At 41.0% G+C, this 17,275-nt stretch overlaps 1 protein-coding gene across 1 annotated transcript in view; it reads right to left on the minus strand.

Moving 5' to 3' along the window:
- LOC133441472 (chloride channel protein 2-like) overlaps nucleotides 1-6,930 on the minus strand; it is a 171,951-nt gene extending 165,021 nt beyond the window's left edge. Inside the window, 1 exon segment of the mRNA XM_061718798.1 lies at nucleotides 6,664-6,930. Coding sequence (XP_061574782.1) covers nucleotides 6,664-6,714 — 51 coding nt within the window. The 5' untranslated portion in view covers nucleotides 6,715-6,930.
- Between the last annotated feature and the right edge of the window lie 10,345 nt (nucleotides 6,931-17,275).

Raw genomic sequence — 17,275 nt, forward strand, 5'->3', positions numbered from 1 at the left:
AGTTTATATCTTTGAAATGTTCTCCAGTTTATATCTTTGGAATGTTATCCAGTTTATTTTAAGTCCTGTATTGATCTCACGCTAATGAGTTATAATGATTTAAATCAGCACTGCAGAGGTTTATCACTGAATCAACATCAAAATTCCACGACGGGGGATGAAATAATTGTATAGTACTAATCAAGAGGCACACCTCAACACTTGTAAAACAACCTTTATGTTCGATTCACTGACACATCAAACTCATTCTTTCCATCTCTTGGTGATAAATAATCAACAAGGACCAGGCTGTGTGATCAATTATTTTAGAACAAAGAGCAGCAACCCCACCTACCCACACACACCCTTTGGTTTTTCCTGATAACACAGGTCAATGTTTGTTCTGTTGTATTGAGTGTTATGAACAACTCCTCAGTATGACACTAGATTATTTTGCATGAACCTCAACTGAGGAATCCATCATGGCTTTTTGTGCAAAGTAAATAGGGGTGGATAGGTACTATTCACAAAGAAAAAAAAGGCTTAATCTATTGTAATAAAAAAGGGAAAACTCTGTTAAGACCTTGTGATGCTTATCTGCAGTTAGATCCCCATCTACGTTACGCAAACAACTCTTCACACATTCAAAAGAAAGGGTCAAGGAGTTGTTGACCTGTCTGGCCAAAATAAAGAGGGACTTTACACACAAGTAAAAACAAGGTTGACAGAGCAGGTAAAGGGAAATTTCCACCATGAACCAAAATTCACAGAGCTGAGACTTCACAAGAGGAGCAGTTTGTGCAAGTGCAAATGTTAAGAACATGAAAATCATTAAAAATAATGAAAAAAAAGGGGAGGGGGGTGAGGTTGCGGGCCTCCCAGGAGGAGATGGGAGTGGTGAGGGAATGATTGTCCATGTCTCTGTCAGTGAGTTTATGTGTGCAAGGGTTTCCTGTGATGGAAGATGCACCAAACTTTGGGGATCCATCAGCAGAAAGTCAAAAAACAAAAAAATATTTGGGATAGACCCCTGTGACCCTGTAAAGGAAGAAACGGATATAGAAAATGGATGGATGGATGGATGATGGATAAATGGGTGTCCATTGTCTAAGCCTGGGTTTGGGGCTCTCTACCGCTGGGCCTATTGAGGGGGTTCCCTCTCTCCGGGCCCGTCTCTGGTCCCCCTCGCTGCCCTTGCAGCTGGGCGCTCCTTTGGCTCTGGGGTCCTTGCTTTCGTTAGGGCGGGTGCCGGCCCACCGACGTCGACGGTTGAGCTGGCCCCGTCTCTCCGGGCAGGCTGGCCTCTCGCCGGGTGGGGGTTGTTGTCTTGGAGGGTGTGGACCTCCTGGCCGCATGTTCGACCCATGGCTGGTGCTCGGCTGGGTCCCAGTCCGTCACCGTGGGTTTCCTGGCTGCTTCCTCCCGTGGTCATGGGGGCTCCACCAGGGCCTGCTGGGAGGGGGCGGGACTTGTTGACTTGTTGTTTCCTCTTGCCTCTTCTGGTCCTCTGTGGGGGGCCTGGGTTTGGGTTTCTTCCTTGTCGGCCTCTGTGTGGGGGGGTGGGGCATGCAATACTGCTTTTTGTCATCAATGAATTGTATGAATCATTTTCAAACTACATGGAGGCAGTCCTTCGAGCTCATGGAAGTCATACAAGAAGTCTCTCACAGCTACACTACTTAATTCACTGATGTTATGAAACATAGTTTTGTATTTGAAGTAGATGATTTGTTCAATTTTCACATTACTTAATGTGGGCCACAAAACCTTTGTCTTGCCAAAATCTGACAGTTCATTAAATGATCAATCTTTCTTCAATGAAGCAAATTTATTTTCAAGCGCAAAATAACAACAGCCACACCGGGTGAGACGATGGTAACATGAAGGAGGTCTGATGATCAAAGACTAAATGGAGATGGAATATGAAAGGCATCAGGTCTAGATTTCCCAACAAACATTGCAAGTGTGAAGGCAGACTGATGCCATGCATTTAAAGTGCACATCCTTCTGCACTAGTTTATGAAGTGTAAAATAGTATCCAAGATAATTCATCTCCACTTACCAAACTGATGAATCATATATGCTCTATACAGTTTTCAGTGCCATGGTGGGAAATTCTGCTTAAACATGAAAGTGCTTGAGTTCAGGTGGAAAATGTATTCTATTTGGAAGCTGGTTGAAGTGACACAAAAGGAACTTTTGTGATTTTTAGTAAGAGAGGTGTGGAGGTTAGATTGCTATTGTAACATTGACCTTTGGGTGGACAAGAGACCATCAGAGCTGGACAGCACTTCCTAAGAGTAATCAAATATTCCCTCAAATGAAGCTGAAACTCACATTTCAACATTCTAAAAACACAAAAAAAGAAAGAAAGAACCTCCCCATCACATTTCCCATGCATTGATCCTGAGGATGACTGGTCAAACAACATTAAACCTCTCTCAGTTCAAAAGCATAAGGCGTTTAGTAAACTGAACATTTGACAGTGTCTGATAGATTATTCAGAAACTTAATCTCCCATTCCTGAACATCCTGTCTGTTAAAAAAAAAAAAAGGTTCAAACAATTTGAGTGTGTGCACCAATTGTATACATTCGGGTAATAATTAAAAATAATTACTTTTAAAATCAGAGATAAAGCAGATCTCGGATCATGCAAACCTTATTTGAATTTCCGCATACACGAGTCACTAGAATTGAATTATTAAAAGAATGAAACTAAAATGATGAAGATTTAATTTATGATTGCATTATAGTTCAGAGAGGCACTGAGGAATATGGTAAACTTTTCGGTTTAATATAACATTTGTTCAAGGGAATCTTTGGTCAATATAATTAAAGAGACGATTTTGGACAGCAATAAATGAAAAGCAGATAACTTTGACCATAATTTTAGGAAAGGAATTTTATGATATATAAAATATTTTCTATATAATAAATCATGTAGAACATAAATATAACTATGAATTATGTACAACGAAACCCCTACAGAATTAGACGGGTATGAAACTGGAAAGTTAAGCATATTTATTAAAAAGTTCTGAGGAAAAAAAAAATAACAAATTGACTGTTTAATTTTAACTTTATATATGCCTGGAAACTTAAATAGTCAATAACAAGGCTTCTACGATAATACAAGAGCTTGAATGTCCCATCTTGTCCTTGGTTTTTCCATTATTTTACAACACATGCCCAAATGATTAACCAAGAAACTAATCAACATTAAGCAATAATAAATAACAGAGTGTCAGCATGTCTTGAATAGTTCATCTTTTTTACAATCTGAAACACAGACTATTGCTTCAGTTTTATAAGCCCAGTGACTATCAAAGATATTTTGAAGATTTCCTTTAAAAACTTGCCACAGTGCACCAAAACAGTCTCTGCAATACTATTCATGACCATCATGGCGATACGCAAACTATGAAAGAGAACTTCAAAAAAGGGAGTATTTACATTACACATGTGTGAACATTGCAATTGTCAAGTTAATTATTAAAGCTATCCATAGTTTTACAATTCTACTGGGGTTGTTGTTGATACTATTGTAAATCAATTAAAAAAAAATACCTTTGATCACATGAAAGTGTAACAACCAGGCTAATATGACCATAAAACTGATGCCTGATTATTCCTTGCTATTTTTGCCTACTTCGTGGAATTTGCGAACAATGAATACAAGAATAAATCTGACTTCAATTGCTGACAGAAATTACTTAAATTTCAGCTTTCTTCAAATGCAAATTGATGCTGCAGTCTGATGTTGGCCAACAATAAGTTAAGATTGTTTTATTTTGCAAGTGCTCTGCACTTGCAACTCTACCAGCATTTCTGTACACCCAGCTTTTCATTCTCTCTCACAGCCAAGCTACACTGGGCTCTTTGAGCATCCACTGCCCACAACAAAACCCACACAACCATCACGACTGCCAGTATCACACAAAGACACCATGTTACTACAACCCACAGTGAGGAGATGGAGGGAGCAGAGAGAGAGAGAGAGAGAGAGAGAGAGAGCCCATTTATGTTAAAAGAGGTTATTCTCACTCTGCAACTATTTTTATTTGATTCTATTTTCATGTTTTAACCATATTGTTCTTGCAACAACAATCTGAACCGAGTTTAACACAAAACAAAAGAAGTGGTGTGGATGGATTTTTCTTTCTTTCTTAGGCCCCGTTTACACGTAGCCGGGTATTTACAAAAACGGAGGCGTTTTCATGCGTTTTGGCCGTCCGTTTACACGGAAACGGAGGTCAAAGTCACCAAAAACGATCATTTCTGAAAACTCCGGCCAAAGTGGAGATTTTCAAAAACTCCGTTTTCCCGTTTGCGTCTAAACGGAGGAAAACGGAGATTTAAGCTTCAGAACGTCACATTATGCACCAGAAACTCACCAGCGTCATGTGTGCGACCTGTGTTTACAATTAGTTTGGCCACCGTCAATATTTTCTTGTATTTTACCTGTTTAATATTCTAAAGTCACACTTAAAAGTAACTCCCCCCCCCCCGTCCAGCCTCCTGCTCATTCAAGCCTGTGAGCGCGTCAGCCAGCAGCATGAAGCCTGAATTATGGTTCCGCGTTAAATCGACGGCGTAGGGTACGCGGCGACGCGCAAGGTACGTGCGCGTCGCCGCGGACCCTACGCCGTAGGCTCTGCGTTAATGTAACGCGGAACCATAAATCAGCCCTTAACTGGAAGTTACACACGTGTAATTTGTTGATGTTTTTCCAGGATTCTGATTGGCTTGCATGACGTTAAGAGCGTTTTCATGCGGGTCCGTGTAAACGAGGATTTTTTTGAAAACGTAGAGGGGAAAATATCCGTTTTTGTAAATACCCGGCTACGTGTAAACGTGGCCTTAATTTCAGAGGGCCGGAGGGCCAAGCACGGGACCAGGCAGGGTGACGGAGTGTCCACTGCTGAATCAGCGGGACAAGAGTTGTGCAATCACTCACACAAACACACACAGATTAGTGGCACACAGAGAGGGGTGCTCTTTCCAAAGGACCTTTTTCAAGAAAAAGGAAAAAAAAAGGGTCCAATGAAGACTTACAGTTGTGGTCCCCCCCTAATTTAAAGCCTCTATGTCACTGAATGGGTCCCGCTGGCCTATAAAACTAGCCTCTTCAAAGAGCAGATTCTTGGGGATTGACAGAAGTTTTGTCAGGAAACATTTCATTAGACACATAGTTTGTGTGAGAACTTTTAGTCAAATCCTGCGCTTTATCATAAAAAGGAGCATACTGCAAATCTGGAGACCGTGACCTGGACATGTTTGTGGGCCTTGTGACATAAAAGGGAGCAACTCATAATAATACTAACTAGATCCAGTAACCATGATTCCCAGTCTTTGCTGCCTGCAGATCTGTGAATGTGAGCCAGTGCACAATTGTTAGATAACATGAGTTAAGATGCTACAAATTACATTATGGTTAATGAGTCTTGTCTAACTTATGAAATTCAAACAAACGGTCACTGTTCACACATGTGGGCCTTGATGGCTGGTACTTTACTGTACACCTGAACAACTGTCAGCTGCATCTCATCTTACAGCACATTATGTCCACCCAGCAGCTCATCTGAGAACCTCACAATGAACAGATCTATTGTCAAATGGTGGTGGCACATCTGAATGGAGCCTATACATGCTGAACTCCTAGGACATACAGTTATACCCACAACGGTACCGTGCATGAGATAACATTGTACTGGTTGCTTGTAAAAGCTGTTTAATTCAAGCAACAAAGCAGAAATATCATTGTTTCTGAAAAACATATCTTAAGAACATGACTTGGAAGGTTGCATCACAGTAAATGAAAGCCTTGGAGAAAAATAAATAAATAAATCTGTGCAAACGGTTGGAACGATGTTGAAAATCTTGCAAATGTAAGATCATTCTGCACTTAAATGCATTAAAAATGATTCATGCATGCACATAACAGGATGACAGGTTGGAAAAGTAGGTATTTAAATAGATAAATTAAAGTATGATGGGTGCAGTTGGATGTTTACTTTAAAAGCACATGCTCAAAATGAAAAATAGGAATTTCCATATACATGTGCTTCTACAATATATCGGAAATTTTCTTGGAGTTAGGCCAAAATGTTGTCTTATAAAAGGAGAGAGCTACCTGCATGCAAATCCAGGTGTTATGACAACAAACAGTTTTACTTCCTATGCTGCTGTAAAACTGGCAGTGGACACATGCATGGTGCTTTAGCTTAGATGTGTCACCTCATGTGTGTGTGTGTGTACTGTATAAATGTTTCTGTGTGTGTGTGTCAGAGAGATCATTAAATAGGCTACTAAAGCCCATTTATTCCGGCTTCCGCACATGTGAGAGTAAGTTGGTTGAATTTTCATTTAAAATACGATTCATTCCTCTTGACACCAGATTTACCCTAAAGATAAAGACCCCAAGCGAAGTGTGTTGAATCCCAGCAGCATGCCGGTCCATTCGGCATATGCAACGACAGCTAATTCTTCCTTTTTATTTCAACTTTTTAACAAGTTTGTCCGCTTTGCCTCGCTGTCGTTTAGGTGGAACCAGATGTTTTAGGCAGTGGCGGTCTGTGGTGAAGTGTGTTGAGTCTTTTCCTCTCCGCTGTTAAAGAGCCCGACAGGAGAGAGCCGTGCACAAAGTGGACAAAGTTCAGCTGCGGCAACAAGTGGAGACTCACCAGAGTTTGCTCATACTGCAGCGCCCGGTGGTCGGAGCCGTCCCCCGCCATGGCTCCGCCGCGTCTCCCCCGGCCGCTCTATCAACGCTTTCAGCCTGAAAGTGACCGACGACCCGGCGGCGGCTGCGGGTCCCAGCACTGGACGGAGCCTAAGTGCCGGTGCACGAGTTGACTGAATGAACTCCGGCTGCAGAGTGCGTCCCGGTTACTGTAAGAGCCTTCATTTTATAGTCTCAAGTCCTCGCTAAGGAGCAGGGAGCGAGGCGGGACTTGTGCGCTCTGGGCTGGAGTCGACACTCCCAGCAGGAACTGCTGTCAATCACTCCGGAGAAGAGTCGCTGGTTCAAACGCCTTCAGTACGGAAGAGTAGCAGGGCCAGGCAGGGGAAAATGAAACTAATATTTTAGAGGAGGAAGATTTTTATTTTCATTATGCACTTCGAGAAAAAACTCGAAATGTTGAGAAAAAGTCGAAATGTCCAGAATATTGTTGAAGTACAATTTTGAGAAAAAAGTCGAAATGTCGAGAGAAAAAAGTCCAAATTTCATGAATAAAGTTGAAATGTTGAGAAAAAAGGCGAAAAGTCAAGATTAATGTTGAAGTATAATTTTGAGGAAAAAAAAATGTCGAAATGTTGAGAAAAAAGTCGAAATGTTGAGAAAAAGGTCGAAATGTCCAGAATACTGCTGAAGTAGGCCTATTTTGAGAAAAAAGTCGAAACGTCGAGAGAAAAGTCAAAATTTCGTGAATAAAGTTGAAATGTTGAGATTAATGTCGAAGTATAATTTTGAGAAAAAAGTCGAAATGTCAAGATTAATGTTGAAGTAGGCTATACAATTGAGAAAAAAAAGTCGAAATGTCGAGAGAAAAAGTCGAAATTTCGTGAATAAAGTTGAAATGTTGAGAAAAAAGGCGAAAATTCGACTTTATTCACGAAATTTCGACTTTATTCTTGAAATTGTATTTCAACATTAATCTAGACATTTCGACTTTTTTTCTCGAAGTCCGGAATAAAAAAAAATCTTCCCCTCTCAAAACGTAGGCTATTTCTCCTGCATGGCCCTGATACTCTTCCGTAATAAAAATATCATACAAATCATATATAATTTGATGTATTGACCTAACTCAGTGGTCCTCACTCCTGGTCCTCGAGAGCCGCTGTCCTGCATGTTTTTGATGTTTCCCTGCTCCAGTAAACCCTGATACAGATGACTGTGTCACCAACAGAACTGTGCAGACCTGGAGGAAAGATTGGTGATTACTACTAATTAGAATCAGGTGTGTTGGTGCAGGGAAACATCAAAAACATGCAGGACAGTGGCTCTCGGGGACCAGGAGTGAGGACCACTGAGCTAACTCAATCAGATACGTACAGAAGAGTATTAGGGCCATGCAGGAAAAAAATAAAATAATATTTTAGAGGAGGAAGATTTTTTTTTTCATTATGCACTTTGAGAAAAAAGTCGAAATGTCGAGATTAATGTTGAAGTACAATTTTGAGAAGTCAAAATTTCCTGAATAAAGTTGAAATTTTGAGAAAAAAGTTGAAATTTCGACTTTATTCTTGAAATTGTATTTCAACATTGATCTCGACATTTCGACTTTTTTCTCGACATTTTGACTTTTTTCTCGAAGTGCACAATTAAAAAAAAAATCTTCCCCTCTCAAATATTTTTTCTCCTGCATGGCCCTAATACTCTTCCGTACTTCATGGACCGGACAAACTGCTACAAAAGAATGTTTTGCTTTGGAGGTTTTTGTTGTTTTTTTCTAAGGCAGTTTTCTTCATCTCAAGAGCAGTAATCCACCACCAGACCTGTCAGTTTTGGTTTGCACTTAAGTCTCTTCTTGTCAATTCTTTATTAATATTTGTAAGAAATATATCCATATCAAAAACATTATGTTACAGTTCAGAAAATCATAACTACAGCACAAGACATGCTTTCAGAGGTCCTTTTTCACTGCCAAAAAGAAAGACAAACTATGGGAAAAGAACAGTGATGTACAGAACTATGTCTGCATGGAACCCACTTCCCAAACACTTAGCAAACTATTAAGATAGATAGATAGATAGATAGATAGATAGATAGATAGATAGATAGATAGATAGATAGATAGATAGATAGATAGCTTTAATATAAATAAATGAATATTTATTAAAAATGGTTATTGGTGCAAACTATAACTATACATTGCTTGAATTTGTTGATGTTATAAAATGTATTAATATGTATTGTTTTATTTATATCTAAATATTAAATGGAATTACTTTTTATTTTTTCTTTATTTTATGTTTTTCCTTTATTTTCGGTTTTTCCTCTCTTCTTTTTTTTATATGCTACCTCTTTAGGTTTGCTTTTAATTTTTTGTTGTAATGTGTATTATGTGTCAGACCCCAGGAAGAATAGCTGCAGTTTTTCTGTAGCTAATGGGGATCCAAATAAAAACTATAACTGTAACTATTCTGTTAGTATGTTGTTCAAGACTGTGGGCGTACAGACCGGAGTTTTGTCTGGGTACTCCAATTCCCTGGTGGCTATAGCTCAGAAATACATTTTAAAACCACTCATGATTATAAATTGTGTGCGTGTGCACATACTTGTGTACATGCATTTATGGTTGTTTTTTTCTCTGTTTGACCCTGATATGGATCGGGTGACCTGTCCAGTCTTTTGCCCTAATGTCACCCAATGACAAGTCAACACTAACCAGCAACAATATAATTCCCTTTAAAAAAATTAAATTAAATTTAAAAAAAAAAAAAAAAAGATGGTGCTCCTCTGAGTGCGGCGTAGCGTAGCTCTCCAAGTCAGGCTTTATTTTGTTTTTATCTTTTCATGTGAGGTATGTGAAAGCTAATGTTAAGTTCGATCGGGAGACTCCTCTTCGTCTCGGAGAAGAGAACCAGAAGGGACATTTTGACACAAATGTCCTGGACTCCTCGGAGATGATACGCGCTGAGTGTCGCCGGGCCTGGCTAAAGCAGGGGGCTTGCCAGGCGACCCCGAGGGCCGACATGGAGGTGTGGTGGGCGGGGAGGAGCAGAATGCAGCCTCCGCCAACGGGCTAGCCGAGGACAGCTAACTCTCCCGGTGATACTCTTCGCCAACGTCCAATCTCTGGCTAACAAGATGGACGACCTCCTCAATCGGCTGGCTACACAGCGGTGCATCCAGGATTGCTCTGTAACACTTTCTCTAGTGTTTTTCGGGTTATGCAAAAAAAATTAAGAATATACAGACTGCACAAGGTCCTAGAAACCACAATGTGCTCGTTTATTATGAAAAACAAACAGAAATGGTTACTTCAACTATTGGCTTCTGTGTCACACATGACAGCAAGTTCCAAACAACCCAAAAAAACTGTTACTGTCGAAAACAAAACAATAATGCACAAAAGTAAAGCGCTGTCCCAAAATGCTGCTCCATGCCCATCATTTGGCTGTTACATATTCGCCCCCGGTGAGACAAAGGCTGACCTCAGCCGTACAACAGGAAGTACAGATATCACTCAACATGCTGTCACACATAAAAAGGGGCATTGCGTATTTAAGTGGACTCATACCAGACATATATGTCAGCAATAAATCCAATTAATATTTGTTGAAAAAAATTAAGAAAAACTCAAATACAGTTTATGTATCAAAAACAACATGGATTCCCTTTTGGGCTTTTTTGTCAAACAAGAGCAGAACTTACAATGTCACAAACACCAAAAATGACATTTTAATCAAAGGGTTCATAAGTACCATATGACTACTACTCAATGGCAGGTGACAACACTAACTAGAAAACCAAAGTGAGAATAATCATGATAATGCTCAAGCAGACAGCCACGAATAGAAGTTGCTGCATAAAGCTTCAACAGTTTTGATGGGTGTAACCCACATTTTGTTTCGGGATCAAGAAAGTACAAGAGACCATCTTGCATAACATACACGAGTCACAGTCAATGTTACGGTAGTCACAGTCCTCCAAAGAACGAAGTAAAGGACCAGTTGCAGGGCCCTCTAGCTGCAGTTGCCGCACATGAGGCCGGTCCGTCAACAGCATAGTGGGTAGTGTATGGAGGTCTAGCCCCCCTATGACAGCATGCCCAGATAAAGAGGTCCATGGGAGCATTGACAGCATGGAGGGGATTACGGCACAGTGTGTCCAGCACTTTGTTCCGGTCCCCAGGCTTGTGAAACTGGCTCACATGGGCATGGAGCAGCATTTTGTGACAGAGCTTTACTTTTGTGCATTGTGGCCGGGTGGAGAGGTTGACGGGACACGCACCTGTGTCCCATCCACCTGAGTGGCTGCCACGCCTCCACCCGGCCTGCCTTTATAAGGCAGAGCTGGACAGCAGCAAAGAGGTCGGAGGAGCTGCTGTCATTTTTGTGCACTGTGTGTGGGGTGTTTGTGTGTAAATAAAGGGTCTGCACGAAGCTCTGTGTCTCTCCGTCCTTCGGTCGGGCCCCCGTGGCACGCACCCTGCCACATGCATCATTGTTTTTTTTTCTTCAGTAACACTGTTTTTTGGGTGTCTTGGAACGTGCTGTCATGTGTGACACTCAAACTTACAGTGAAGTTACAATTTCTGTTAGTTTTTCATAATAAATTAGCACATTGTGATTTCTACGACCTCATGCAGTCTCTTTATTTTTTGCGTAACCCGAAAACACTAAAGAAAGTGTTACACTCCGTTCTATGCTTCTGTGAAACATGGCTCGGACAAAGAACCCCCGACAAGGCCATAACACCGGCAGGCTACGGTGTGTACAGAGCCAACCGCAACGTGGAGGAATTTGGTAAAACACATGGGGAGGAACAGCGATCCTCGTCAAACAGTCCTGGAGCTCAGACAACAAGGTGATATCACAGTCATGTTCTGAAAACTAAGACTATATGAAGTGTAGGCCTTTCTACCTGCCCAGAGAACTGCAGTGCATCATTCTCATAAACCCCCCTTGGCTAACAAAGAGACAGCACTCAGAGAGCTGCACACTATGATCAGAAGACATGAGAACTCATACACAAATGCTGATCTAATTGTTCTAGGACATTTCAACCACTGTGATCTCAGGAAATGCCCCAAATTTCATCAGTTCATCAATTTCCCCACCAGGGATGACAACACCTTGGACAAATGCTACTGCAACATTAGGGAAACTTATGCTGCTGTCTCCAAGCCACATTTTGGTAAATGTGACCACCTTGCTATCCTGCTGCAGCCCACCTGCATCTCAAAGCCCGCCCCATCACAGTGAAAACTGTGAAGATGTGGATTGAGGACCCACTGGCAGAACTGCAGGGGTGTTTAGAGGCCACAGATATGGACACTTTTAAGGTAGCCAAAGATGACATACATGAGTATGTTGCCACTGTTAGCAGCTATATTGACTGGTGCACTTCAATCTGCATTCCCATCCAGACTATTTGTGTGTTTCCCAATCAGAAGCCCTGTTTCAATGCGGCTGCACGTCGTAAGATCAGAAACCAGTGTGCAGCTTTCAAGTCAGGGGATAGTATGGGGTACAGGCATTCACGTTATGAACTCCAGAAAGCCATCCAGGCTGCCAAGAGAACATACACCTAAAGACTGGAGATAGGGAGCTGTGATAGGGAAAACACCACAGGGAGCATGTGGCAGGGAATCCAGTCAATTACCAACAGTTGAAAACAGAACTGGGATCTGGGACGCTGCTCTGCCTGACAACCTCAACAACTTCTATGCCAGGTTTGACCAACAAAACAGATACCCCCCTAAAAAGCCCCCTGTGATCCAGAGGAGAAGGCACTTCAGCTGACACAGACAGGTCCTTGGGGCTCTGAGGCCGGTGAACCCCCGTAAGGCAATGGGACCCAACCGAGTGGCACCAAGAGTACTGAGGACCTGTTGTGGAGCATCTGGCAGGGGTGTACACTTCAACTCCTCTCTATCACAGGAAAATAGTCCCACGCACCTTTAAGTCATCTGTCATAGTACCGGTCCCTAAAACACCTAACCACAATGAACGACTTTAAACCCATGGAACTCACTTCATTTGCTATCAAGTGTTTGGAGAAGCTGGTCCTCCGACAGCTAAACTCTTTGATGCCAGACACCGTTGACCCTTTTCAGTTTTCCTCGCTGACACTATCTACCCCCTCCCACATAAACGTGTAATCCAACCACCCCTCACAACGTGCAATACTTACAAAAGCAAAATGTGCAATAAATTTCTCATCTTAAATTACCTTTTACCAGATATTTAACGGTGATTTGCATCTCAGGGTATTACGTTACATTAGGATATTGTATTGTTTGTATTATATGTACATTCTTGTTTTTACTTTATTGTATTATATGCACATGTATGTAATTAAATTTCTGTTAGTACATTATTGTTTTTGCTGCTGCATTTCTGTTTTACTTATCGTATTTATGTGTTTTTCAGACTCGTCTGACTTCGGGAGAACGCACAAGAATTCCAATGTACCTGTACTGACAAGGGTGTGTGGCGGACCCTAATCCAGCACAATGGCACCGAGTGTTCAGTAAAAGTCTTTATTAAAGTCAACCTAACAGCAGGCAATAGAGCAGAGTTCAGTCCTCAGGATCGTGGTAACGCTCAGAGTGGCAGGAGAGCGAATACCAGAAAACTGCTGGTGTGAACGCTGAGTAGATGTGGAAGCCGGAACACAGGAACTGAAACGCCGGTCAGTCAGAGGAATCGGCAGGCAGCCCAGGGAGGCAAACAGAAACCAGAGACGCTCAGGCAGATCTCGTGGTCGGGGACAGAAGGCTGAGGTGATTACCAGGATGGAGACAGGTGAACAGGTCGGGGAAGGAAGACTGAGGTGATTACCAGGACGGAGACAGGTGAACAGGTCGGGGACAGAAGACTGAGGTGGTTAGCAGCACGGAGACAGGTGAATAGGTCGGGGACAGAAGGCCAAGGTGATTACTAGGACGGAGACAGGTGAACAGGTCGGGGACAGGCAGGGTCGAAACTGGGTGATCAGTCCAGGGAAAACCACTTGAAAGTCAGGAATGACACAGGAACAATCTGGCAGTGACTGCTTGGGAGTGGAGTGCTTAAATAGAAGCCATGGGCGGATTGCATATATGGAGCATGTGTGGAAGGCGGGAGAAACCATAGTGACATGAGGAGGCGGAGCTGGCAGGTGAGTGAGGCAGGTATGGAGCTGGAGTGGATGTGACATGTACTGTCTGGTACCTGTACAAATGGTAATAAAACTCTATTCTACTGTTTAATCTCCAAACTCACATGTTGCATTATGAGTTGCAGTGTCACAACCCCAAACCCTAACCATAACCATTGTTAATCTTATAATTGTAATAGAATTTCATAAATACAAAACATAAAGGGTTAGGAGTGGGTTAGGTGAATGAAGATCTCTCGATCTTGACCCCCCTTCATCACCCGACGACTGGGCAGTTAAAGCGGAAGGGTTAGGGTTGGGAGAATGAAGATAGGGTTAGGGTATGGGTATGGTTATATGGGTATGGTTAGAGTTAGGAGTCAGGGTTAGGGGGGGTTAGGGTTGGGGCACTGTTCCCTGGAATGGGAAAGATGGTTTATGGTCCATCCAGACCTGGCGTGTCCCGTACATCTGTTCCCATCTGGGTTGATGGTTGCGTCGGCCTCTGCAGCCATAACTGACAACCGTACTACCATCCATCATCAGACCTGTTTTTTTAATAATAAATGTTTGAATGAAATCACAAATGAATAAAATATAAATATAACAAGAGCTGCTTTCTAAAAAAAAGGAAAGAAATCCACTATATGAGGTTTTGGGAAAAATTTAATCATTTTAATGAAAAAAAATTAACTTATTTTAATGAAAAGAAATAAAAAGATTTGTTATTAAATAAAATAAACAAATAGGTGTTTTTCAATCAAAATAAAAAACTAAGGAAGGTATGCCTCATAAAATCGCAATGTTCCTCAGGCTTGGCACACAGTAAAACTGTAAACAGTTTGCTGTCTAAAGTGGCTGGGGAGAGAGATGTTGTCGCTCCGAATACCAGAAGCAGAATGAGCTCCGCCTTTTATACCTTCTTCTTTTTTAATCATCTTTTTTTACCACTTCTCAGATAATCCAAATGATTTAGGGCCCGATTTACTAAGATCCTAAATAAAGAGTACTAAATTGCGTGTGCACTGAAAAAGTTTGCGCGTGCTGTTGTTGTGTGTTTTGCGGGTGATCAACTAAGATTGCGTGCGCAATTGATAACAGAAATCAAAATGAAATTTGACGAGTTGGAGTTAGAGATATTAGTGGAAGAGGCAAATTGTTGTGCTGTATTCAGCACCCCTGCCGTGAAAAGCACCCCCTCGTATATTCAATGATAAGTAGACCAAGAAAAAAAACAAAACACTGACACTTCAATATATTTATATATACACACTCACACAAACACATACTTAGGAGTTTATATTATATATATTTACAAATATTATGGAAGACAACACAGTAAGCAGGCTATTAATTAATGACATCAATAACCATTTACCCGATTTTCGTTATCTGTGACTGTGATTGTGGGAAAGTATGACTATTGTGGAATCCATGATCGCATTTAAACATGAATCATTAACACAAAACTGGACGCTAAACAGAACATGACACGGAATGAGAATATCATTTTTGTCAGACGAGGGGGTGCTTTTCACGGCAGGGGTGCTGAATACGGCACAACACCGGGGTATGACAACTGCAGAACAGGCGCACAATAAGAAACGCTTTTTTCTCCATGAAAACACGTGATTTATTTATTATCACAAATAAAAAAATGAATGTGCCTCCTGTGGCAACCTTTTGCTGAATAATACTCGATTTAACATTCAAATAAAATATTTCTCCTTTTGCATGTGGAGATTAGCACCTTCCTTTCGAACGTATTAAATACAGACGCAATCACAATCCCCGCAATAACTTTCAGGCTTGGTAAATCTCATTGCGCGTGGTAAATGGACCAATTTGCATCTTCCCCTCCCAGTATTTAGCGATTTCTGGCGGGTACGCCCCATATTGATTATTCACCAGGGCAAAAGTACTAAATGAATTGCATGTGCTATTTTGCTCATTTGAGAGGCGCAGTCGTCTTTGCACGCTATTAGTAGATCAGCTGGCACTTTGGTTTGCGGGTGCTGTCAAGTTTGCACACGTTTTTACACACGCAAACCTTTAGTAAATGTCTTAACCCCATGAAAACTAAATGAAATATAATAGTTAATTTTTAATTTAAACATTTCAACCTTGTTTTTAATAAAAATCAATGTAATACTTATTTTAAATGATTCCTTTTTTCAAAATCAAGATCTGTTAACCTTGTTTTTTAAAATAAAACTAATTCAAGACATGACATAATTCAATACCTATTTTAAAATTAAGATCTTTTAACCCTGTTTTTAAGTAAGATTAATCTAAAACCTGAATTTTAGACAATGAACCACACTGGGGTTAGATATGAGATTGGGATTAAGGTTAGGGCTAGGGTTCGGGTTGGGTTTAGGGTTATGGTTGGGATTAGGTTAGGGGTTAGGATTGGGGAAAGAAGTCTGAATCTCAAAAGGAGCATAAGGGCCACAGTCCATGTGACCCAGTACGTATTGCAGTACACGGCTGTGGTGAGCCAGCTCCAGAACCATTATAAAAAGTGATACACAGTAAGATTAGCACTGTCAAGGTGTACATGAATGAGTGAGCAGTTGTTATGTACAATAGCATGTTGTACGGCACAAACTAAGTCAAAGAAATGTAAGGAAAAAAAGCCGCACTGCATTGTGGAAAGGGTGGAATTTTATAAGGGAGGGTGTATCAATCACTCCTTAGCTCTGCATTGCCAATGTTGCAGAATAGAAATAAAGACATAGGAAGACATAGGAAGCAACATATGAGCAGGACATCACTCTGCTGAAACACTGTGGCTATATGTGACCACCTCTGAATATGATTTGAATGATTAGATTTCAATGTGTCTTCAAATTTATCCTGGAAAATGTATGACTACTTAAAGTTTTCCAGGGGTAAACAGTGCCCAAGTGCTAGGGCTTTTGAGTTGATAGTCATTGCAAGCACCCAAATATTTTCTTTTCAAACTCAGAAAGAAAATTGCAAATTAATTTTGTCACTAATTACTTTTTTTGGGTCATTTATAGCATTCCTATGGCCGTGTATTAAGAGTTTCATGGCAATATAGTTTATACTTTAAACATGAAGACATTTCCATGCAGAAAACTACTCTGCCAAACGGAATTCAGTAATTATCCAATAATCATACTTTGCAAATATTAGTTGTTCTTGTCTTTGTGTGAGATTGTGAGGTTGGTTGTGAATGAAATGATTAAACACTCACTAGAGGGATTGCCATGACCGGTGACCCCTTGAGTGCACTCTTATATTTTAGTCTAACCCAGTCATTAAGTAAACATCTTTATTTGCCAGAATGTTTTGGCAACATGACTCACTCGTGTATGAAATATCACATTTGAAAGATTATGCCTTGAGATAAAAGTCTGAAAAAATGCTGATCCCTGGTGGATCCATGAGTGATCAGATCTGTGAGCCCAAAATCTTTTTAACTGTTTGATGGTCAGATATTTTTCATTAACTGA

Source organism: Cololabis saira, chromosome 4 (genome assembly GCF_033807715.1).
Source record: "Cololabis saira isolate AMF1-May2022 chromosome 4, fColSai1.1, whole genome shotgun sequence".
Classification (NCBI taxonomy): domain Eukaryota; kingdom Metazoa; phylum Chordata; class Actinopteri; order Beloniformes; family Belonidae; genus Cololabis; species Cololabis saira.